This window comes from Scomber scombrus, chromosome 15 (genome assembly GCF_963691925.1).
Source record: "Scomber scombrus chromosome 15, fScoSco1.1, whole genome shotgun sequence".
Taxonomy (NCBI): Eukaryota; Metazoa; Chordata; class Actinopteri; order Scombriformes; family Scombridae; genus Scomber; species Scomber scombrus.
The window spans coordinates 5781724-5808456 of NC_084984.1; the positions used below are offsets into that span (position 1 = coordinate 5781724).

Consider the following 26733-nt stretch of genomic DNA (forward strand, 5'->3'; position numbering starts at 1 on the left):
ACAAATTAATCAATGAAGAAAATAATGCTGCAACCCTTATTTTTAATGTTCTGCCAGTCCAAGTAGTTTAATATAAGTTTTTTATGTACCAGACTGGGACAAAGCCGTTTGAAATTTGCACGACATCACTGATCACACCAACTGTGACTTCATAAAAAGGATTTGCCTCTAACCATACAGAGCAAGAGTGGAACCTAATATCTTCCACCTGCCTCACACACACAAAGCAAACATCCTCACTAGCTTTTATCAAAGAAGGAGCTTGAGGATGTCCACATTTCATGTCATTCTTTCTTTCATTCGTTCCCTTTTCTCTACAGCATATCTCTCATTCGTTCTTCCGCCTGCCTCTATGTCATACTAGCAAGAGGAAAAATTCTCTGCCCATTTCACTCCATCACACAAAACAAAAGCACACATGAACTCACACAGCTTATCTGGCTCAAGGCAGGGCAAGGCAAAAGGGATAATTCAGGAGCTACATGGTCAAAGTCCACAGATTCTCATTAAAAAATCTATCATTGAATGCTCTGTAAGTTTTTCTTTTTTACTTGCTGGAGTTCATTTTGGTTGCCAAGCAATCAGAAACTCTGTTTGCCCAAGTTGTATTTGTTGCCAGGCAACCGTAACCTCCTTTTTTATTGATGTCAAAACATCCTGATGAACTCTTACTTTTAAGTGCATTTATTTATTGTGGTTATGTTTTTTTAATTGCTTCTAACTACTGCACCATTTCACTAGATGCATTACCTTTTGGCCATAATCACAATAATGAGAACCCTCTTAGGTATTATGGCTTACTGAGTCTTTTGATCACGATATACAGCATATAAAATTGTCCAAATTTAAAGGTGTAGCGTGTAGAATTTAGTGGCATCTTGCAGTAATGGAAAGTAATATTCATAAGTATGTTTTCATTAATGCTTAATCCCATGAAAATAAGAACCGCTGTGTTTGTGTTACCTTGTAATGAGCCCTTTAGATCAATCAGGCAAAAACAATAAAATCACTGACAGGCGAAGTGAAAAACATCGATCATCCCATTAAAACGTATCCGTCAAGTGGTGGGATTTATTAGGCAGCAAGTGAACAATCAGTTCTTGAAGTTTATGTGTAGAGAAGCAGGAAAAATGAACAAGCGTAAGGATCTGAGCAACTTTGACAAGGGGCCAAATTGTAATGGCTAGCTTACTGGATCAGAGTATCTCCAAATTGTCAGGTCTTACGGGATCTTCCCGGTATGCATCAGTCAGTACCTAACAAAAGGATGGTGACAGTAACTCTAAAGAGAAGCTATGTAGTTTGAAAGCCTTTGAAATGGAGGTTAAAGGCAAGAAATTAGGACAGTTTAAGTCATATTTTTAAAGATTTTTTTAAAACATAAAAATAATACTTAATAATATTTTGAGAAAAAAAAGTTGAAATGGCATGATTTGCTTTGAGAGTAATATATCATATATTATGCTTACATTAGGTTGATTGTCTCCCACAGTCCAGGATGCCTTTCATTTAAAAGCTTAGGAAAGCTTAAGAAAGCAGCTGTGCACTACACCTCCGCACTTCATAGAGGTGAGAAGGTTAACATCTGTGTGGACAGTAAGCTACACAAAGATGAGAATTGTGGCTTTTAACAAGTGTTTTACAATCTGTTTGTTTTGGTTTTCTAAGACAAGAAGCTTCAAGGATGAGTTGGTTTTCGCAGATGTTCATTTTGTTAAGTTCCCCACCTCTGATGAAGAGCAGCACACAGCTGCTTTCCTAAACTTTGTCTCATCCAGTGTCTGCCAGATGATTGGGTCAATGAGTTGGTCTGAATATGATACATATACATATATATATACATATCAGCAGAGCGCAGAGAAATAAAGTAATACACAACAAACCATAGGCAACAGGTAGATTCTGGCTGCCTTTCATATCAGCTGCACAAACCCAACTGGACTGGATTTTCCAATGTATGTGTTATTGACTCATAAATCCTAAAACCATTGTTTAATTTTAATGGACCTGTCATAAAGATAAGCTGCTTGTTGGTGTGTCATGTAAAATGTAATAAAATGCAGTTAGTTTAGATTTAGAGACGAATACATACCAAAGCAATAAAAAGCATAAAAAAGGTGAATTGAATAAGACGACAATAAAAGATGGGTAATTAAGATAATAAAAAATAGTACAATCAATAAAAATAACTAATAAATACAAATGTGAAATACAACATAAATCAAATACATTTTATTTTAGGTTTGAAAATATGATGTTTTATGGTCAAAATCATTAACTAAGTCTTCACAGGATGACATTTATAGGTAGGTTGCAGCATGTGATGTAAAAGGTGAGGTTACGTAAGAGGTAATGCAGGTTTTTTTTGACAATCATTTCTCTGGTACTTGGCAGAGAATGATTAAAACATACAGTGGTGGTCAGAGCCAGATCAGTCACAGAGGATATATTGATGATATCTTGAATATATTGGATGTTTAATATAATTAAATTAAAGGTGTTTCCATGTTTGTGAGTCAGTATGTTCACATGCTGCTAAACACTATAACTTCCAACAACTCTCAAACTTTTTCTCAGGTATCTGCCAAATTATCAACACGTATGTTAAACTCACCAATCAAAATGCAGGTATCATAGCTTGTGTGAATGACAGATAGTATTACTGTATACTGAGAATTCAAAGATCTCCAAGGAAGTGAGCCTGAGAGTTTAAAAAAGTAGCATTATATTCAAAGGCATGAAATGTGCCTATTCCATATCGCTGTCCTTCCACCCTCTTTCCCTCTGGGTGAATAGGAAAATGTAGCTGGATGGATAGGGCTCAGTCAGTGTGGCAGGTATAATTAATCGAGCCATTTTGATATCTGTCCATTATGTAGTTGAAAATGAATTTCTGTTCATGAGAACTATAACCAAGTTATATATGTTTGGGCCCTTTATAGTTGGCAGTATTGTGTCAAATTGAGATGATGGGTTTTATAGAGTGAACAGGGATAGGTAGGATAGGTGGTCATGGTAAAATACATTGCACTATGTGGAGTGCAGTCCATCCTATTTAAAGACTGCAGGGTGGCCCCAGAAAAAGAAACATATTATTTATATATATATATATATATATATATATATATATATATATATATATATATATATATATATATATATATATATATATATATATATATATATATATATATATATATATATATATATATGCACAGACAGTAGACTGGCAAACACATTTTGCAAAGTGTTGAACTTTTCCTTTAAAGGTAACATAGACTTATAAAAAACATTTTACTTTAAATCTATCACTGTTATAACCTAAATGTCTTTTGACTTGCGAATCAACCCACTAACTGGGCTATTATGGCATGGGCTAGATGGTTGGAAGGGTTACGACAGGGGACCTATGTATATTTTCTCTCTTTAAAAGCATCTTTGAGTCGCTAATGGCATCGCGAGAACTGTCTGAAGAGAGAGAATAAATATCTAAAGAGAATCTGAGATGCAGTGCAGAAGAGTATAGATAATGACACAGGAAGGAACAAACGTTTGCGCAGCATAAACGAACAATAATAGAGCAAGACACCGATAGTGCGGAAGGAGAGGGGAAGCGCAAAGGCAGAGAGGAGGAATGACAAGACGAGTGGAAGCACGAGCATGAGGGTTCACACGCAAATACGCACTCACACATCAGTGTGGTTATCTCGGGTGACATTTATCAGTGCCACCTCGCCTTGCTGGTTGTCCCCAAAGCATCTTGGGAGAACTCTATCATTCCCCTCCCACTGTCCTCCCTCTATCTCTCCACCCCTGCTCCCATCCATCCATCCATCCATTCAAACGTCCACCCTGGCTTGGCCCGAAGTGACAGTGCCTGTGGATGAGTGAAGCGATGAGAGATGGAGATAGAGGGATGAAGGAGGGATGCAAGGACACCCTGGTCATGTTGCTGCATATTGATGCTGAGTGTGTATACACAACACACACACTCACACACATGGTGTATGCAAATTACCAGCAACACAACACAAGACGGGGGTTGCTAAAAGGGAGCAGCTCATTAACCCAGCAGTTTTGGGGTTGGATGGATAAAATATTGAATTGCCAGTGTTCGTGAGTTTGTTGGGACGAAATAAACCGAACGCTGCAGCAGTTGGGTAAATCTGATGAGGTCAGATAGCTTAGGGGCAGCTGTGAGCAAGGGTCAAATAATGGAACAATGGTCAAAACAATCCTCTGTATGTCATATGACATAGAGTATAGTGACTGTAGCAGAGGACAAAAGTGTTCTGTTGAACTGTGAACCTGCTATTGTCTTCTCCAAATTAATTATTTCTACTACACAGTCACCAGAGAAGGGTAGTATTTAGTGAAAATGGGATAAAAACAGTGTATTCTGCAACAAACCAAATCCGTGCTCTTTATCGATTTATTTGGCAGTTATGATAAATATTTATAATCACTTGTCAGAAAATAGTGAGAAACTTGTCAGATTATTTGTTTCTTATGTTGTACGTCTAGTCCAAATTACTGCTGTCACCTTGGTCTGTAGGAACATTTTCTATATTTTATAGAACATGTTATTGATTTTAAATGATTAATCAAAGACAGACTTATTAATAATAAAGATAATTTTTGGTTGCAGCCCAAAATCCAAAGATGTTCAACTTCAAACTCAAATCTCATCTTTAAGAAGTTCTGGTTCTACTTCATGATTTTAACTCTTAGTTGCTTCATTATTTTATTTCCCCCCTATCTTTTTTTTCCTTCTTTTAATACTACTCCTAACATTTCCAGTTTTACCCATTTTATTCTATAGTGACTTTATTTTATTCTTTCCTTTTATATGTTTTAAAAAATATATATTTGTATTAATCTTTTATTACAAATGTTTGTCGTTTTGGATTAATCAATTATTAAAGAAGTTGCTGATTGATTTTATGTCAGCTGTTTATTTGATTTATTGACTAATTGTTTCAACAGTAATTTATGTGTTTTCTGGAAGGAAATGTGTCATCTTTGCTCTTTTTGTGTGTGTGTGTGTGTCTTGTGTTTTTGCCAGGTATGATGCTGGGAGGTGGCTGTGGTAGAGAGCTGGCACACTGGATCATACATGGACGCCCTGAAAAGGATATGTACGGATACGACATCAGGTACTTCTATGCACACAGATCTTGTACATATAATGAGCAATTGCAGCTATGTCACTATTAGATTGAATCCACTCCACAAAGCAGAAGATCATTTTTTAGTAATCTGATTTGAGCATTTTATCAAAGAGCAAAAAGAACCAGAATAACAAACTTTTAATGGAGTCTGAGTGATTGTGACTTTTAATAAGTGATAATCTTTTGAATTCTTCTCCCTCCTGTCTCAGGCGCTTCCATAACTCGCTGACAGACAACAATCGCTGGATCAGAGAGAGGAGCCATGAGTCGTACGCTAAAAACTACTCCGTGGTGTTCCCCTTTGATGAGCCGCTGGCCAGCCGAAATATGAGGAAGGACCCTTTCCATCAGGTAAATGAGCTGTTTGATCTCCAGTGCAGACAGTTAAACAGGATGTTTCATGAAGAGTTCAAGGAAACATCCCTAACAAGCTGTGGTTCTGCTGTGAGTTAGTCAGGCCGCTTTCAGCTGTGGTTTGAGTCATTTATGTGGGAGCTGCACAGGTTTAATTGGCAAAGAGATCTTCTGGGGTTTTTTGCTTCTGTATTTGTGGATTTCATTTAAAATTCTATAAAACAAGAATGCAATTAAAAACATTTTATAATAATAATATTTCATATTCTTTTACATGAATACAATGCAGCTCAAAGTGTTAGACATCAAATTGGTTAAAACATTTTTTTTTTAAAACATTTAAATAATCAAATAAATAAATTAGATGGAAGCAAACAAAGAGCATAATAGGAAATAGAAGGAATAGTTAAACAGTAAAATAGGTATTTCAAATCTCAGATAAGATAATAACTGAACTTTGAGTAACGTTCAGTAAGCAACAAGGATACAGACTACTTAAAAGAAAGAATTAAAAGTTGTTGCATGGTAGATATTTATGGGCAGATTCTTCCACAGTTTTGGCCCATAATAAGAAAACGCTGCATCTCTGTCTGTGTCTTTACTGTTTTTGCTGGCTGTGGATCAGGAGGTACAGTAGTTCATCTACTAAGGCCAGTGGTTTGATCCCCAGCTCCTCCAGTCTCCAAAGTGTCTTTGGGCAACCCAAACTGCTCCTGAAGACTGTGCCAGCGGTGCGTGCGTGTTTGCGTGTGAATAATAAGAAACTCATCCTGATGTGCAGGTTGGCACCTTGTATGGCAGCCTCTGCCATCAGAGGGCTAGTATATAAATGCAGCCCATTTACCATTTAGTGCTGTGGTGTCTGATGACCTAAGGCAGTAGCTAGGAATATAGAGGGAGACAGAATATGAAGGTGCTAAAACATTCACAGACTTGTAAATCAGTAATTGAATTTTTAAATCACTTCTACAAGATACAGAGAACCAGTGTAAAAATGCCAGTAATGTTGAAATGTGCTTACTTTTACTTGTTTTTGTTAAGACTCTGGCAGTTGTATTTTGTATAAGCTGAAGTCTATTCAGTAATTTATTTTTGGTAATCCGCTTAAAAGAGAATTGCAATAGTCCAGACGAGAAAAACGGCAGCATATGAATCAATTTCAGGAAGAGCAAGATATTTTGTCCATGCACACATGGATGGACAAATTAACAACAACAACAAAAATCCCTTGCGGAGTACTTTGGCCATATTTAGAGGTGTTGTTATTTTTTCCATCCTGAATATACACATCAACCCAGTATATAGTCTGTCTGTATCATATTATAGAGTGAAGTGATCAGTAAAATATAGGAATACCTTTTTTCTACGAGATGTTTTGAGACCATATTCATTCCTCTTTAAGTCCTAGGAGTATCTCTGCTTCCATATAACCTGACCGATCATTTGTGATCACTTCCCATATTTTTTGAGGTTGTATGACTAGAGATTCAGAACCGTCTGACTCATTCCTTTTCTCCTTTACCTATCTGATTTTTGCTCTTCTCTTCTTCAGCCATTCCTTGTCCTGTTTTTGTCTTCTCCGGTCAAACGTAGAGCGATATAGCTGATTCAGGCTCAGGCAGAAGGCAGTTAGCAGTGGAGCTCATCTCCTTCAGCTACATTTATCAATGCAATCCCTGCCAACATAACTATAAATGATACACTTAGCTTCGGTAGCCTAGTCTCCAATGTCTTTCAGCTTCTCCTGAGCCCAACACAAACTCTTAATGTGTGTTGCCGTCATATTTTATGCATTAATGAACCACTTAGCCTTGCTTTCATGTTCCAGACTTCATTTACTTTTTAACTGTTGCAATTTTCTACCGCCGTTCATGCATGTAGGCATTTTATTTTATTCTTTTTCTTAAACGGATTACTGTCACACAAATTGCATCAGCAATGTCGTCAATGTGTTTTGTTACTCATGTAGTGCTTTCATTGGGGCTTATTTTATTAAGTTTCCTTGACACCTTCCATGAATAATTAACCAGTTTCCTGAAGTGGCTCTTAAACAGTTTGTACGCATAAACAGTTTTTTGTTCAATGTTTTGTGTACTTGTTAGTATTTCAATTCCATCTCAGTTTTTATTACTAAAAAACAGATGACATAAGAAAGTGATGGACTTTAAGGGACTTAACTGCTAATTTCTCCCTCGTTTTGTATTATTGGACGTATCACTATGATCGATATAAGGATTTTTGATTTGTTTGGCATTTCTGGTGACAAATGGCACAATGCACCACTCAGAGCCATGGCCAATGCTAACTTTCATCTCAGAAATGTTCCTAAGCTGTTTTTCATTCATAACTTGGGTATTTAAACAGCCTTTGACTTGTTTTAAGTGAGTCATTGTCATCACCAGCTCTAAACCACATCCAAACCACTCCAGCCATTTAAATCAAAGCATATATCCAATATGAAACTAGTATGCTAATGGACACTTAGTACAACACTCCATAGTTAAATGTCATTGCATGCAGTGTTATTTTGAGGCCATTAGTCAGGTATGGTATGGTTACTATGGACTGAAGCTAAGCAGGCGTGGGCTTGGTCAGTACTTGGTTGAGCGACCACCTGGGAATATCGAAGTCTGCTAGAAGAGGTATTGGTAAGCCAGTAGGGGGCAGTCTTCCCTCTGGTCCTAATAAAATCCCAATGCTGCAGTGCAGGGACAGGGACACTGTCCTGTAGTATAGGAGATGCCAGCCTTTAGATGATACTTTAAAACAAGGTCCTGACTCACTGTAGTCATTTAAGATCCAATGGCACTTATCCCAAAAAATAGGGAGATCCTCAGTGTCTAACTAAATTCCCAACCTGCCTCTCTCTATCTGGCCTCCTAATCATCTCCCAGTGTAATGAGCTCAGTAACTACATTTACAAGCACACTAATATTGCACTATTATTGCGAATATGACAATATTCTGAATTTGATACGGGTCATGTGAACAACATCTTCCGTTTGGATATTTCAAATTAGGCCTTATTCCAAATGTAGCATTTTCTAATTAAGACATGGGATATACCAGTATTATTTGTTTTTTAGGAGCATTCTTCTGCTTCTAAATTTGAGTTTTTACCACAGTTTGTGACACTAGCGCAATATAAATGTAATCCATTGTTATTATTAAAACTAAAATACTAAATTCCTGCTGTCATCACAACTTTCTCCAGCCAGCACAAAAGACCTTAATGTGCATGATAACATAATCATGTTATGTTCGTATAATTATGGCACCAGATTATAAACCAGACAGTATAGAGCACTGAAAAGACACAAATAACTACTCAGGTAGACAGACTGTAGCTAAAAGGAGAGCACAATTCCTGCGAGACTGGGTTGATCCAACCCTGCTAATCATCATCAAGGGCCATCACCTAGCAACTAGCCTTCCTATTGTTGGAGAGCAGTGTAGACGTAGTGTAAGGGTGGCAGTGCGGAGAAGAAAAAGCGTTGAAAGAGTCTAATTATTGTGTTTTTAAATGAGCGTTTGTTCACGATACTGGCTCTTGCTTCTAATCATAGCGACATGCATTATGGTTGAGTGGCACTTAAAGGGTTTGGTCAGCCAAAGAAGCAGTCACTGCGCAAATAATGAGACTATGTCTACTAGTAAGCAATACAAGATTATTTCAGAGCACAAACAGGCCATCTCTGACACTGCTGCTCACACGTTTTCTCCACCTCGGTAGCACAGATGGTAAATATAGCCTAGTGTGGGAAGTTTTGGCAAGACCTCGCTCTCCTCCTAGCTGCCTGCTAGGAGGACAGCATAGCAGAACATACCTACAGTACCAACTGTGGGCGACTGTCAATTTTAACAAGTAGAAAGACGAGCGATGAAATATGTTATTTCAACACTTTTCATGAAATCCAGAATTAACAAGTGTACTATATTTATAACAGTTTAATGCTAAAATAGGATTTAACTATGACTTCTCATGAATTCCTCCAAGGTTAGATAGTTTTTAAATATATGTAGGCAAGTTCATTTATTTCTCTTTGTGACATATTATCAGGGTTTTAAACCTTCACTTATCATTATTATATTAACAATTGTCCAAATGACTGCGTATAATGTTAAAATGGTTTGCTTATAGGTCAAAGCCACACAGAATTCTAATCTTCTGACTACATTGTTCCTCTCATTTTCAGAGTGAGTGTTTTAGTGTCTTTGAGCTCATTGTTTGGTTCAACTTTGCTGTAGACAGCTGCTACTGTATTGTAGACAACCTGCCCAGCACCAAATGGCACAGAGACAAAGTTAGGGATTAGCTGGTAAACATCAGGGAGCAATTAGACTGGTTATTAGGTGCTAAATAGCTAGATACTTTTATCAAGAGGAGATGTTGGAAACCAAACAGAGGTTAAAAGAGTGAATGTTGCTCGATGTATAAATATGCAACTGTTTGCTAGCGAGTTTGATATAACAACTAGGTGATCGTAAGGCAATAAGATGACAACATGTCAATGGTGTAGTTATAGCTTGTTCTGCAGCCCCCAAGTGGTCACCAATGTCTATAGTGCTGCTTTAAATACTTCAAAACAGCAGTCAAAATACCCTTAAGCAAAACTCAGCATCTGTGGATCATTTATCAATGAATAGTTTTATTTCTCTTCATAGTAATAGTTCATTTGTTGAATATGAGAATACATATATATTTATACAATTTTCTGAATATATGTTGTTAATTAAAATAAAATTTAAAAAAGCATCTCAATTTCTTACCTCCAACAGATGCTTTCCCAAAGTTAACACTGAATGGTCACATTTCTCAGCTGTGCATCCTTTCTGAGCTGATGTCATCCCTCTGGGTTTGTTTGTTTGTTTGTTTGTTTGTGTGTGTGTGTGTGTGTGTGTGTGTGTGATTGTTTGTTTGTTTGTTTCAGGTGTTGACGGAGCAGGGCTGTGTGTTCCAGGAGAGGCATGGCTGGGAGAGACCTGGCTGGTTCAACAAAGATGGGCCCGCTCCTGTGAGACACACACACTTAATCTCCAAATATACTCGCAAGCAGACACGTACACAGCTGCGGACACTACTATGCATTGTATAAACGTGTAGTGGTTCTGCTTATACTATATTCTGGAGTCTGTTTGGGGGATTCGCACACGCACTTTAGATTGGTGTCTGCATAGTCACAACAAATTGGAAGTACATGGATGTCCACAAAGAGCCTAGGCGTACACCCTCCAACCAAATGTACATGTCACATGGACCCTCACATACGTGCAGATATGGAAAGTATAACAGCAGCTTTATTCTACACACAAGCACGTGCATGGCAATGATTTATTTATATCCATATATTGACAAAAGGCATTTGGAAAAACCATTAAGATTGGATTTTTCCACCAGGCTTGCTGGATATGGGACTGACTGCTAGTAATGGACGACACTCACACAGTATCTGTCCCAGTTTTGTATCGTTTTCTGATTAATTACACTCTAACAATTTGTTTGTCTGTGTTACTGTAAAGGTTAAAGACTATGACTACTATGGAGCCTACGACATTAAGAAGAATGTACACCACAAATACAACGAGCTGCTGGGCAAAGAATACACTTTTGGCTTCCCTCCCCATCATGACGTGGTAAGATCCAAAGTGTAAAAGTTTGTGTGACAATTAGCATTATTTAGTTGAACAATGTTATTTCATTGGATGCAACTTTCATCAGAAAACTACAGATCAAAGAAACTGAGGGTGGCCAGATGAGTATGAACACTTTCTGAAGGCTTTTATGACTAAAGAGAACATGTGTGCTCATGGGAAACAACAACAGACAGTAATGATAATACAGTCAGTCAGTTTTATGGTGCAAAAATGGGTTTTAGGAAGAGCAAAGTACCTCAGCTGCTCAGGCTATGACCAACCATAATGTCAAAACATCTCTATTAGTTTTCTGATCATTTAACGACCATGATGAACGCTGCTTTCGAGGATCTTGATACATAGATATGCAGTCATCTTAGAAATGTCATTTTTGACTGTTCAGTGTTACCAGAAGAGAGATTTTTTGCTGGGGTCTGTGCTCATTAAACGTGTGCGTTGTGCTTTTTCAAAATGCAGATTAAGAGTGAGTGCCTCTCATGTAGACACGGTGTAGCTGTGTTTGACATGTCCTACTTTGGAAAGTTCTATCTCACTGGACCAGATGCCAAGAAGGCGGCTGATTGGCTGTTTACTGCTGATGTCAACAAGAAGCCAGGTCAGTATGACTGCACGCACGCACACACACACACACACACACACACACACACACACACAAATGCACAGATCCAGACAGATGGAAGAAAACATTGACAGAGTGAACAGGACAGATACATGGATAGAGGCACTTAACAAGATGCAAGCACAGAAGAAAAAGCCCAAAATACCTATGTGAAAGGTTAGAATATTGTCTCTCACAGGTGCTGTTGAAAATGGTGACAAGGGAGTCTTCACTGCCAGTTTTTTTTATAACATTTCTAAATCAACAAACCGACAGCTATGCCTTCTCTCTCGGTAGTGACAGGCGTGTACAGATGTGAAATTGGGCAGAGCTCCAAATGCCCTTGATATTCCTTCCTTTACTTTTGTCACATTCCTACTTCTTACAGTCTGTTTTTTCGATGCTGAAGGGGATAAAGAGACTCGTTGTCTCATTTTGGACCAATAAAGAGTCATGCTGTCAGAATCATTTGAAATACAATCCCATCAAAAGTTTACACAGTGGGGTATTTAAAGGAAAACTCCACATAAAAGATAAACTCTCAGACTGCAAAAACAGTTATATAATGTCTTCTGTGTTACAAACTGGAGCTTTGGAGTTTGATATTGGTTGCATTGTGGGAAATGTAGGATCCATTTAAAACCTGGTCCATATTAGGGACTAGAAGGAAGGATATCTCTGCCTCTACTTAATTGATTTTGACCATTTTTTCACGTATCTCTTGTCAGTACCAAAACTTAAAGGATATGGTTGGCGATTTTTTAAAATATGTTTCTTATTGTCAACAAATCTCACATGAGGAGCCAAACTAACAATGGACTCATCCTACTTACAAGTATGTACTGTACGCTTAGCATCTTTTATTCCTCTGTGCCATAAACTGTTGTCCAAAAACTATTAAAAACACGTAAATTAGCCACACAGTTCTTTCACCGCAAAGAATTTTGGGTAATGTAGTTTGTACAGAAACAGCTCCAAAGACTAATAACAGCGATTACGTTTCATTCCCTGGAGAATTGTTCTCTGTAAGGGAGATTTGTGCGCTTTAGGGCTTTGCTGGTTATCGTTCTACATAACAAATCATTGATGTGTTTAATAGTTTTTGGACAACAGCAATACAGATCTATGACACAGCTGAATATGATATATCAGTTCTTGGATACACACACAGTACTTCCACATAATATTTCTTAAAGATATAGAAAATTCAACAGCCTTATACTTGGAGCTGGCATAGCTAGAGTTAAAAACATACGGCACTACCTGCAAATGCAATATTTTATTTTTTATTGCCTGTTAACTGATCTTTTGTACCAACCACTACTTACACTCTCCTATCCTCCCTCATTATGGCAACCAGGTCTAACCCCACCTACGGAGGTAGCCTCTCAAAAGCTTTTCCTTTTCAACCTGGCAGATGACGCATCATCGTGCTCTCTCTCTCTCTCTCTCTGTCTTGTCTATCACTCTTGCTCCCGGTCCTTAATTACAGAGGTCACACTTGGCTCAGAGAATTATTAATGTCCCAGCAGGCTGACTTAGGCTTTGCTAACACATTCACACACTGTTTTCTATAATGCCAGTTAAACTGTAACATCAATCATTCTTTCAAATGAGAGATGACTGAGGGACAGTCGCATAACATGTCACTGCAACCTTCAGCTCCTTTGGCTAATAAATGACGGACATGTTATGATTTTATGTCTCATGTAATTACACATGAACTTCATTCATCATGAACTTATTTTGATAATGTTCTCATTTTGAGTATCTCTCTTAGTGATCTTCTCAGCAATCATTACAGTATTAATAGGGTTCATATTTCAGTCGTTTCCTTGGTAACTACTTCACAAAAGAGGAGGTTCACATGTTTTCAGTGTGAGTGTATTCCCTGGAGACAGAGATTGCTCATAAAACAACATAGTTGTAAACTTACAGTAAGTGTAAGTGCACTTGAGTTAATCAGAAATTCCTTCTTATTCACATAATGTATGAAGCTAGAAAAGCACACACACACACACAGTCACACAAACGCTTACAAACTGAATTACTCACAAGGACTCCGTTATGAACTAGACTGACCTCAGATTTAGGTACGTTTTTTTAATAGAGATTTAAGTTGGCTTGGTTCCACATGGCTGCACACTTTAAAAAGCCTGCAAAGTATGCCGTGAGAATTAATTGTGTATGTGTGTGTTTTCAGGGTCCACTGTGTATACCTGCATGCTGAATAAGGGCGGAGGGGCGGAAGCTGACCTGACAGTGAGCAGGCTGGAGTCTGGTGCTGCCAACCTTCCCCTGGCACCAGAGTCTAATGGTGATGAAGTGTGAAGTGTGAAGTGTGTGTGTGTGTGTGTGTGTGTGTGTGTGTGTGTTGTTTTAATCATTCGGTCATATCTGTCTCCTGTTTCATTTTATCTATTGCTCTCTTTCACTTGTTTTATGTTATCTATAATTCTGTTCTTCTATTTATCTTTGCATCGCTGTAGTGTTTTGTCATTTTAACTGTTATATTTTATCTGTTGCTGGATATGTTTGTCATTCTGTTGTATCTTTCTTATTTAAGATGTATTGTTGTCTTCCTCTACTCTATTTCTCTGTCTCCCACTCGTTCTATCAATACAGTATGTCTGTAATATTTAGCTTTTTATTCTTATACCTGTTGTTATTCTGTTGTCTGGTTCTATCATTTTGTCTTTCACTGTCATTCATTACACTGCTCTGATTTGTAATTCAATATATGTCATTCTATCTTTAGAAATCTATCCTTCAATCACTCTTGTTGTTCTACTGTATGCTTCTGTTGCTGACTGATTACTGGTACTTTCACAAAATATTTGCACAATGAGATTCTTGTTAAATAGTAATGTGGATATAATGATATAATGGTGAGTAAAGGGAAATAATAGAAGAGCTTACAGTCAGGTGAGTTCAGAAAATGACTTCAGATTTTTACGTATGACTGATGTGAGAAAAGTTGGCGTATAGAAAAAACAACAAAGCCTTGATACTATGCTATCACTCACTGTTACCTGTAGAGTATATGCCTCCCTTCTATCAGAAAGCCTTAAAACTAAATTAAGAATAAAAGAACAGGGGTGTCAAGGGTGTAAGTAACTGCAATGTCGTCAGTTTGTTGAATATCACTCCCATCTGTAACATCATTTGCGGCTGATTAATAACACAGCAGGGTACAGATGGATCAGTAGACAAATTCATTCATTACAAAAATGCCGTCTTGAGTCGAAACAGCAATGAAATGTTGCTATGTAAAAGTGTTTTTATTTACCTCTACTGCAAAGAGAACCAGGCCTTTATCTCACTACTTGCTTGTAGAAACATCATTTCAAAAAAACTAACAGTGGTTAAATTTAAACTTAACCTCAACAAATGTATGTACTTTGTCTGTTTGGATCAGTTTCATCTTTTTCTGTTTGTTACTCTCTGGCCTCACTATCTTTTTTTTTTCTTTCCCGTCTTCTTCTTCGCTCCAGGCGATGCGTACTACCTGGCCATCGGAGGCGGTGTAGCAGAACACAACTGGAACCACATAAGAACAACTCTTCAGGACCAAGGTTTCCGCTGCCACCTGACAGACCACTCTGAGGATATGGGGATGATCAGCATCCAGGGACCCAAGAGGTGAGAAAATAAAAGAAAGAGGGAACAGGGTTATGAATTATTTGGGACATTGTCATGATTTATATAAAGGTGAGAAAGGACAAACGATGGGAGTAAGGCAATAAGCAGAGGAGAAAAAAAGAAGGTAACTCAATGGTCTAAGGACACACAGGTTATGATTCACATCCTGCCATAATAGGTGGGGGAAAATTAGCAGTTTGATTGATAAGAGGATAGCAGGTTAAGTGCCTATTCCCGAGAGTTTGCCATAGACAAAAGAGGTGAGCACAGGGATGAAGGTGGACTAAAAACAGCAGAATGAAGGTACGTTCAAGGTTAATGCTGCAGTTGAATGCAGTGTTTGTTTCATGACACTATAAACCCTGCAAAGAGTGAGTGATAATCATACTGGTTTCTATCTCAACAACAATTTACACCTTGAGGTCCACTCAGCATGACCTGAACTGTAGAAGCACCTGTATAGTGTGTTCATTTAAAAACATGAAGCCTCATGGAGACTGGATCCAAGCCTGAATGACCCGAGCGACTTGATTCTGAATGAACGTCTGGTAGAATGGATGCAATTTTTCAAACCTAGTGGTTCAAATAGACTAGAATTTAAAAAAACATATAGATATCTTGGCCTGTCTTCAACACCAGTATAACTGGTGTTAAATTTGAGGCCTTTCAACAGTGAACTATTCTCTTTTGAATCTCAGAGCTGAAATACGATGCAAAATACAAGTGAAACTAGCAAAAAGCTTTGCACATAGCATTTATAGGACTGCAGGACTAGAGGTGCTGGCAGCTGCAATGATATTATAGTGTAAATTGTTGCGTCAACTATATAGGATAAAAATAAATCATATAGAATCACATCTCTTCACCTGCACCATCTGCCAGTCAAAATATATATACTGGCTCTCATGAAATATTACAGTTTATGCCATACAGTGGTTTATACCTTTCTCTCTCTCTCTTTTCTCTCTCTCTCATTTTCCTATTAATGTCATCAAGGACATCCTTCTTTTTCTTTCTTTCTTTTAATACTTCTTTCCTCCCTTTTTTTCCAGATTTGTGACCTTTTTCTTACCTTAAAGAGAAAGTTAATATCTTTTGTATTTTTCAGAAAATAGCTATAACTGAAGTTAACACTCAAGTTAACTAAACTGAAAATGTCACAGTATTCTTTTTTTTTTTTTTTTTTACCATCATCCATTGATTTTCTTCACATAAGGATGAGAAATCGTGTACTGCACAGATAAAAACGGTCCTGCACATTTGGACACAGGAGTTAGTTCAAGCCCATCACGTTCTTCTGGCTTCCCACAGTTCTCTTTTGTTCTTCACTGAAAGAGCAAGTCGGGCCACCTTTACCTCTGACTGATCTCATTCTCTGAACTCCTTTTCTGTCTTTTCTTCCCCTCTCACCTCCTCTCATCCCCACCTCGCCACCCCTCCATCTTTGTTCTTCGTGCTCACCGGCAGCAGGGTTAGGCCACTCTGTTCTCTGTGTGGGCTGTTTCGATTTCTTCTCCTTGAGGTTTTTCTCAGCTTACATTCTCCCAAGTTTCTTCTCTCTCGGTCTTCTTGTCTCTGTAGATCTTATCTGGCTTGTTTTGACTCTCCTCTCCTCGCTTCTCCCTTTTATGCTCAATTGCCTATTCTCAGTGTCGCCTTCCCTTTTTCAAAATGTTCTATTCCTTGCTGTTATTGCTTACGTCAAAGCAGAAACTCAGTGCGTCACTGGCAGCAATAGCCCATTATACTGTATCTCTCTGTGAGTGTGTATGTGTTTCATTATAGATACACACACACAATAGAATGTGGCATTATGAGGCTTATTAAGTTTTCTCGAGCATCCAAAGTGCGCTCAGCTTGTGAGTGCCTGTCTGTTTTTGAATTTGTGGATGTTTCCGCGTGTGTGTGTGTGTGTGTGTGTGTTTGTGTGTCAAACGTATAAACAAGGTTTATTGTTTCTAACGTATATGAAGAATTGCAATCATTCACACTTCCAATGTTTGGGTTTTGTTTTCTTACGAAGCCACCTGGTCTCTTTAAAGCTCAAGGAGAGAGAAAATTACACCGTTTATTGAAATGAAAATGTCTTTTTGCCTGTTTTCCCTCCCAAAGATGACGCTTTAAAATTCTGTGGAGAGGGAAGTCACTGAATTTGCAGGTTCTCTGTCAAAAAAGCTTGGCGTTGCCTTCTAAAGGGAGAAAACAGTGTTCGGTCTGCTTTGTAATTATGAATTTTATAATATATAAAATTATGTGATATCCTGTAAGAGAGCCATGTGTGTTTGTGTAAGCATCCTCTGATCCACAGCTGAGAGCCACAGCTAAGTGGCAAATCAGAGAAACAAATTGGCGGTTGCAAGACCCCCACACACAGCAACACACACACATAAATAGAGCCATTCACTGATTATATATAGCTAATTGGCCTTGCTCTTGGGCTCTTGAGTTCAGTGAACAACGCATTGCTTAAGGGAGGATAGAAATTGGAAGACAGCCTAGAGAAAATATCTGTCTGTGTGTCATACTAGCACACACATGCATGCCTGCACACATATGCAAGAATACACACAACCAACTACATCCACATCAATTGCGTTTTTAGGAAGAGAAAAAAAAGAAACCTACACAGAACATACACACACACATAATGCAAGCCCCTCCTCAAATATATCCAACCCTGGCTTCTTGCCACTCTGTTGCAAAAATATCTTCCAGGAACGGCCTCATGCATTGTATTCTCTACCTGCCCACTCACAAACATACAAGTGTACAAGTAGCAAAGTAAGCTAAACATAGTCCTTTTTTTTCTGTTGACTCATCCTTATGTAATATTGATTTTTTTTGTGTGTGTGCGAGTTTGTGGGAGAAGGAGAGACGGTACATCTCTATAAAGCTCATCACTTGTGCTGCTATAATTTTCAGGGGATTGAGTGTTAATTAGTAGTTAGGAACTAATTCCAAAGAAGAAAAAACTCACTCATTGATTCATTAAAAAAAGAGTCAAAGTACCTTTCTCAATACAGAAAGATCTTAAGAAAGAGAAAGAATTCTTGAGAAAGGTCCTTGACCTAAATCTTAAATCTTTTTAAGGTTTTAATAAATCAGTGCAGAGGTGATGAATGTGTGTGGGAATTGATTGATTTTTTTTTCTTTGGAATTGGATCTTCAGGGAATTTGATTCCCTGCACCACAAAAAGGTGGTGTGTGTGTGTGTGTGTGTGTGTGTGTGTGTGTGTGTGTGTGTGTGTGTGTGTGTGTGTGTGTGTGTGTGTGTGTTGCCTCCTTCTCTTGAGTTTAATAACTAATCACCACATGAAATATATTTTTAAGAAATATGGCACATTTTTTGATAATTCTGATATTATCTTTTTTGTTAGTAAACAACTGGATGTACATATTTAAGTATGTTCCACAGATGCAAATGCAAAATGTACAGTATTGACTGACTGCTACAGGTTATGATTATCCTGTGTTTTTTCAGTCGAGAGATACTTCAAGAGGTGCTCGACACAGACCTGAGCAATGAAGCTTTCCCTTTCTCTACCCACAAAGTTGTCAATGCAGCAGGGCATCAGGTGAGAACACAAAATACACACACGCACAATTGGCACCTCTTCTAATTTCTGCAGTAATTGGATGTGGTACATTTATCAGCTTGAAAATAACCCTGTCAGTGCAATTTAAATAAAAAATGCAGTCAATACTTATATGCAAATAACTGCTGTTGAGTGAAACTGGTTTATTATTTCAAAGAGACTGTTCACTCTGTGTGTGTGCGTGTGTGTGCGCGTGTGTGTGTCTGTGTGTGCGTCTGAGACAGATGGCATGTCTCAAGGCATCCTTGTGACTTACTTAGATGTCAAGTCTGTCCACATTTTTTGTTTTTCTCCACCTCTTTTCGCCTTCTATCTTTTTCTACTTCTGCTCCTGAGGTCTAGCAGCTCACTACTGAAAATAAAGTTTATAGTGTGTTGTTTACAAGCACTGGGAAAATCATATATTTATACTCGGTTGTATTTTTCATTCCTTTTTTCAAACAATAACGCTGCAATGTATGCTGCCTGTGGCTCTGGAGATGACCTCTACGCTGAGTCCGGCATCAGATCAAAAGAGCATGTTGTACAGGCACATGCAGCGACACATATGTCCACACACACTTGTTCCGTCTTTGTTGCTCTTGCATGAATTATGCAACGCACCAGTGATTGCAGACAGCATCTTCTCACTGCTCGGCAGGAGTGCTTGTGCATATGCGTGTGTGTGTTTGTGTGTGTTGCTTGTGCTGTGTTCCAGCTGGTAACTGGCCTTGTCTGTGTGACATTTTAATGGCTGCACTGCTGCGAGAACAGAGCTCTCTCTCTGCCCTCTGCTCCCCTCATAGCTCATTAGATTGTCTCTCTCTCTCTCTCTCTCTCTCTCTCTCTCTCTCTCTCTCTCTCTCTCTCTCTCTCTCTCTCTCTCTCTCTCTCTCTCCGTCTCCCTCTATTTTTCTAAGTTGCCAGATGCGAGAAGAAGCGAGTGTGCTGGCATGCCTGTTAGATTGTACGAATTCATGTTTATATGCATTTCTGTTCTCATGAGCGCTTGTGTACGTGTTTGATTCTTGCCTGGTAAATGTATGAGTGACCGTGTGCATGAAGCATGTAGTTGTTTGCGTGTGTTTAAGTTGGTTATTTGTGTGTCTGGTGGAGTGTGTGTTGTGAATATGTGCAGGCCTACATGCACTTTCCTCTCCTCAGAGTTTCATGGTACATATGGGTGCAGGGAGAACCTTGGCTGGCCAGATGGCCCGGCTGCCACAGCACCTACTGGGAAAACTGTTGGAGAGAGTTTTCTCTCCTCATTTTTCACTCCCTTCCACATGTTCTCACTTGTGTTCAGTCTCCTTTTCTCTTCAGCTTTCCCTCTTCACTCACTTGTACTTTTTTGCATTTTAACCATTTTGAAGAGAAATTCCAGTGTGGTTATTGGTCACATGATAACATTTTACTCACCACCTCTGCTGCAGAGATTTGGGTAAATTAACTCAACATCAATGGGGGCAAAGAGCACAGGCCTCCTACAGCTTTAAATGAATAAAGAAGATGGTTCGTGCCTGCAAAGTTACAAATTACAGAAATAAAGCAACACAGTACATGCATGCAGTTTCCATAGGTTGCCACTATACAATAAAGATTTTGTAGGTTTAGATATGGTTAATTGTCCTACAACACCTACAGGGACTACGTTCTGTGTTTTAGTTTTGATCAGAAAAACTAGTTTTTGAGATAATATCTGTTAAATTGAGGTTTTATGGAAAGCTGTAGGATGCTTGCTCTCCTCTGTACACTGGCAATGGAGGTCATGAGTAAAATGTTATCAGGACCAACCGTCACAAAATTATAAAGAGTCATATTCTGCTTGTCAGTTTTTTCTTTGATTCCTTATGTCTTTTTTATAACATCAGTAAGCCTTTATTTGCTATTATATTATTGGTCGTCACTCTTGTACATTTCACCTCAGTCCACCCTCTCAGGTCCTGCCTCTACATATTTCTCTGCACTGTTTCTCTTTTCTCTGTCCCCTCACTCCCTCCTTACTCTCCTTCCATCATGTCCACCTTTTTGAACCCCAGCAGTGTTTTTTAATCTCTTTCAGGACTTAAAGCTTTTTGGACACAACATTCATTTCTGAAAGGAGATTACATTTTCCCTGTTTCCCTCTTTGTGCACCTTATCTCATCTCTGTATCTATTCTATTCTCATTCTGCTTTCTGGGTTTTTGCTCTATCTCTCTTCCTGCCTTCCCCCTCTCTCTCTCTCTCTGCACAACAGAAGCGCACGGAAATTGCTGTTAGTATTAAAATGCATGACAAGTAGATCCGGCCTTTGAAAATGAAGTGTTGGTGTTTGTGTGTGACTGTGCACAAATAGAGGAAATGGCAGCTTGGTCCTCTACATGCCTCTCTCCATCTCTCTAAGCCTCCCCTCTCTCCCTCTCTCCTCCAGGTGCGAGCTATGCGTCTGTCATTTGTTGGAGAGCTCGGCTGGGAGTTGCACATTCCCAAAGACTCTTGCCTTCCTGTCTACCATGCTGTCATGGCCGCTGGTGCAAAACACGGCATTATCAATTCAGGCTATAGGGCCATCGACTCACTCAGCATAGAGAAAGGTAACTTTCAGTCTGCTCACATGACCGTTTAACTGATATTTAGAAAGAAAATAAAACAATTAAGCTCAATGCTGTAAGTGTAACATCTGTATAAGAGCCAATCAAGGTGAATTATTGGATTATCCTAATTGCATGTTTATGCACATTTTAAGTATGATAAGTTTGATGCAAATACATGTAACAAGTACTTCCTTAACTTTGCACTAAGCTGTAGCTTTGAAAAGAATAAGGCAATGCAATGCTTATTATTATACTGTACGTAAGGGTTCAGTTTCTCAGGCAGAGATTAAAACTTGCCCCAGACCAAAGACAATAATCTGTGAAAATATCCAATGAGAAACAGTCTAGTCTTGGATCCGTCCAATCGGCCCAAAATGTGCCACTAATAAACAGAAAACATGTTTTTTGTTCATGTTTCCATTCCTTTTGTGTCCCCTCTCATAGTCAGCACTGTTTCCTCTCCTCTTCATCAGGGTACAGGCATTGGCACGCCGACCTCCGCCCAGATGACACACCCTTAGAGGCAGGACTAGCTTTCACCTGCAAACTGAAGAGTTCAATCCCGTTCCAGGGCAGGGATAGGCTGGAGAAACAGAAGAAGGAGGGTCTGAGGAGGCGAATCGTCTGCTTCACCATAGATGAGTCAGTATAGCTTCTGCCGTGACATTATGTGTTTGTCAGAAGGAAATTAATGAAATGCACAAAATGTTCAGAAAATGAGCATTGCAAGTGATTTTAGAAAACACACAAAACTTCCTAATTATAGTTCTATTATTTACAGCAGCATAACAGGTTGGTATGAATGTGCAATCAGGAAATAACCTTTACATTTTAAGGAGAATGATCTCACTCAGAGAACACGAGTCTTGATATTTCATGAGTTTTATGCATTTAACAAAAGTGCAGTGAGAAATTGTAAAACTGATGAAAAAAGATCAACATGTTTGTATGTATGCCTGAGCCCCAGATCAACTGTGAAGAGTTTAATGAATATTTCCAAATTTCCCTGCTGGCATATTATATTCTAGAGTTTATTTGTGAATACGGTCCTCATTTCTGTCTTTTTCTATTTGATTTTTGCTTCAAAACACATAAAAAGTTTAAAGTATTTTACTTTATTGAGACTCTAAGATGTGATTCCAACGTTTCAATGCTGTGAAGTGAAAATCTCACAACTCTTTGGTGGTTATTAATGTTTAATCTACAGCTGGAGCCTTACATCCTCAAATGAGTTGAGGAAATTCTACAAGCCGTACATTTATCAAACCAATTCTGTACGCTCAAAAATAATAGTCTAAATAAAAAATTGGTTCCTGAAGAGTTTGAAGATGTAAGTGGACCTGACAACAGCAACATGACATCCTGAAAGCATCGCTCTCTTCATGTGAAAGAGATTGTTGGCATAATCCTTTTGACACTAATTCAAGTCTAACTTGAACTGGAATAGTTGATTTTTGTGATTTTGTTGAAGAAACCAGGCGTGTATGGAGTGTGTGTATTTGTGTGTGAATACATTTAACCTTTATTTTTCTCTTTGCTCTACTAGGAAAGTACCAATGTTTGGTCTGGAGGCTGTCTTCCGTAATGGCGTTCCTGTTGGTCACCTGCGGCGCTCTGACTATGGCTTCTTCATCGACAAAACTATTGGTTATGGATATATCCGCAACCCTGATGGAGGAGTGGTAAGAGCTTTATACACACACATGCTTACATATACCAACACACACACACACACACACACACACACACACACACACACACACACACACACACACACACACACACACCATGTTTACTGGACACTTATCCTAACCGTAACCATAACCACTACATGCCTAATCTTAACCCTTATCCTAAACTTAACATAACCCTAAACTTATATTAACTTTAAATCAAGTCTTCACCCTAAAATAAATCATTTCCCTTAAGGGGACTTGCTTTTTGTCCCCATAAGACAGGCGAGTCCCCATAACATAACTGTGTGAACAGATTTAAGTCCCCACAACATTAGGAATACCTAGTACACACACACACACACACGAATGTGTCTAACTGTAACCTTTACCCTAAACTGAACCTAAACCCAATTATAACCTTCACTCTAAAACCAATCTGGAGCCTAAAACAGCCTTTTGAATGTGTGTGAGACAGTGAGGACAGGCCAAAATGTCCTCACTTTCCTAGAATGTCCTCACTTCCGAGGAATAAAACTGAAATTGGTTCTCACAATGATAGCCATACATGTATACACGCGCACACACACACACACACACACACACACACACACACACACACACACACACACACACACACACACACACACTTCGCCTTTGGACACTCAACCTTTTCTATTCTTCTCTCTGATGTTCCATCTGTGTTTGTATGTGTGTGTCTGTATTTTCAACAGTGTATTTTTTCACACACAAAAGAACACAAACACAAAACAATGTATGCAGGCCAAAAAAACTTGTTATTCAGTGTACAGTGAGCTCCTATCTAATCTAATTGTCTATTATTGAGTCCTGAAATTGTACAAAAAAAAAAATCAATAATTGGTTGTGTGATCTTTGTACCTGCTTGCTAATTGTTTCAATATGTTTTTGTAATGCTAATGCAAGAATCTGCCTTTTTCCAGTCTTGTTTTCAATATACTGACAAACATTTCTACTCAGTGCCTGCAAACATGGGAGAAAAAAGTGGTGTTTATCTCACTCTGCTAGAAAAAGATGCTGTGATTTAAAAAAAAAAAAAAAAAAGGCTGAATATGAGTTAAAATACCAAAATAACAAGAAACAGCTCAGAAAACAAAACTGAACTTATTAAACATTGTAAAGTAAGAAAGAATATTACTATTACATTTTATGGTGTGTGTGTGTGTGTGTGTGTGTGTGTGTGTGTGTGTGTGTGTGTGTGTGTGTGTGTGTGTGTGTGTGTGTGTGTGTGTGTGTGTGTGTGTGTGTGTGTGTGTGTGTGTGTGTGTGTGATTGAATGTTTGCCCTTGCATTTGCGCGTGTGTGTTCATCTGTTTTATTTCCGTCCCCGAGTCGTGACCAGCGAAAGAAAGCGGATTGACCCTTGGCTTTGTTAAGCACTTCAGTGCGGAGATGCACACATACACACACACACACACACACACACACACACACACATACACACACACACACACACAGATGCCAGGCTGAATCCAGCATGCTTGATCTCGTTATTTCTTTTTTCTTCCTTTCCTTTTTATATATTTCTATACTTTTTACAGTCAAACATTAGTATAGTGGAGTACTTTATTAAAAACAATATCTCTTGATCTAATTGGCTGTCAGACTTCCCTGTACACACATCAGTGGTGTTTGATAAGTAAGTATGAAAACATTTCATACGTTTTAGAAAGGAAATGAAAAAGGCAGTCTAAAGTGTGAACTGCTTAAGTGAGATTGTGCTCATCATCTCATTGCAGCAGAGCACATCTGACATATGCTACCTCTGCCTGCACTAGATCTGATTTCTCTTAATTAAAATGAATAAGAATTCAGATATTTCATTGTTGTTGTCAGTTTAATAGGAACATCTGACTAACACTTGGGATCTAAAGTCTACATTTCACTTTAGAAACCTGTTAACATTTTGTATCTTAATAGAAAGCAGTAATAGTGGCAGCATGCCATTAAAGGTCTCATTGCTGATGTGCCTTTGCTGTAATGTCATAAGGCTGCAAATGTTTCAAGCTGGAATGAATGCAGCTTTATCCCTGAATGTGGTTGTTAGTTAGATAGAGCCTTTGACCACAGCGCTGTTCCCCTCTAAAACCTTCAACATGGAAGTAATTAAAAACTATGTGGTGATGAGAAAGACAGAGCTATGTGTGTGTGTGTTTGTGTTTGTGTGAAAAAGGGAAAGAGCGACAGAGTGACAGATGAGTGGGAGAGCTGGAGGGAGGGTTAGGGGAGTCAGTCAGTAAAAATGTGCTCTCTGGGTTACGAGGGAGCTGACATTGACTCATGAGTGAATGAACTGCTTTCAGCGTTGTATAACTCCTGCACTGTTCTCTTCTGTCAGATACTGTATGAGCGCCGTGAGGCAACACTTTTTTTTTCTTTTTTTCATAGAGTGGAGATCAATAGGTCATCTAATTTTCTGTCTCTTCTTTAATCTCCACTGTCTCCTCATCTTCCCGAACTTAAATTTCCTGCCGTCTCTCCTTTTCCTCCTTATCTTCCTCTGTTTTTTTTTTTTTTTTCAATGCTTCTTATTCCCCCCCCCCACCCATCTCCATCTCTCTCTTGTCTTTCATCAGGTGAGTGCTGATTTCATAAAGAGTGGTGAGTTTACCCTGGAGAGGATGGGAGTGACGTACAAGGCCAAGGCACACCTCAAATCTACCTTTGATCCTGAGAATAAACGCGTCAAGGGCATCTATGCTTGAGTTGGACCACACTCGTGTAAACACTGAAACAAACACACTTCTGGTTGGTGAACAACTGATTTACTTTTTACATGCAGATGTTAAAGTCTTTACCTGTCCGTCTCAAACGTTGATCATTTTATTCAGATTATATCTGTGATTTGATGGGACTGGAACTTGTACACATTTTAAAAAATTTTATGTATGGTGGAAAATCTGTATCAAAAATATCAGAGAGGTGCTGATGTGATGAATCTGGTATGATTTTTGCTGTTGAAGGTGTTTCATGTCCTCAGCAACATGTTGAGAGATAAATAAACTGTGTATTCCTGTCAATGCTCTCATGTGAGTATTACTGTGAAATCTTATTATCTTCAATAATCAAAGAATTTTAATCAGTTCACCTGAATAAACCAAAAACAATTCAGTTGTGACCCAGCTAACCTTGAATAAGCCCACAGCTTTACAGGATTGATCTTAAGGGCTCAAATAACAGCATATGATCAATTTTCACAGTTTAGAAACAGAAACCAATTAAATATGTGTTCATGTCCATAAATAATCAAAACAAGGCAATTCAAAATGAGGCATTAATGTCTAATTCAGTCAATACGTTCAAGTGATATGCTTTGCAGGCCTCCACTGAAAACAGTGCATTACCACTATTTATCTTATATTCAGCTTTTGTGAAGAACTTTAAGCTAACATTCATTATTATAGGTTTGATGGTGATTTTGTATGTGAAAAAAAATGCAGATTTTGCTCTT

General features: G+C 38.4%; 1 protein-coding gene across 4 annotated transcripts in view; it reads left to right on the plus strand.

The window, feature by feature from the left end:
* The window catches only part of sardh (sarcosine dehydrogenase), a 52107-nt gene that overhangs the window by 16017 nt on the left and 9357 nt on the right, over positions 1 to 26733 (plus strand). For 3 of the 4 annotated variants that reach the window (XR_009927146.1, XR_009927147.1, XR_009927145.1), the window contains exons 11-22: positions 5066 to 5156; positions 5381 to 5522; positions 10457 to 10540; positions 11046 to 11159; positions 11637 to 11775; positions 13982 to 14095; positions 15273 to 15420; positions 18902 to 18995; positions 21408 to 21570; positions 22044 to 22212; positions 23117 to 23252; positions 25859 to 26694. Coding sequence is in view for 1 of the 4 variants with exons in the window: in XM_062434639.1 (XP_062290623.1) it covers positions 5066 to 5156; positions 5381 to 5522; positions 10457 to 10540; positions 11046 to 11159; positions 11637 to 11775; positions 13982 to 14095; positions 15273 to 15420; positions 18902 to 18995; positions 21408 to 21570; positions 22044 to 22212; positions 23117 to 23252; positions 25859 to 25987 (1523 nt within the window). In the remaining 3 variants the exon portion in view is untranslated. The remainder of the gene's footprint in view (positions 1 to 5065; positions 5157 to 5380; positions 5523 to 10456; positions 10541 to 11045; positions 11160 to 11636; positions 11776 to 13981; positions 14096 to 15272; positions 15421 to 18901; positions 18996 to 21407; positions 21571 to 22043; positions 22213 to 23116; positions 23253 to 25858; positions 26695 to 26733) is intronic. The other variant, XM_062434639.1, reaches the window with a different exon arrangement.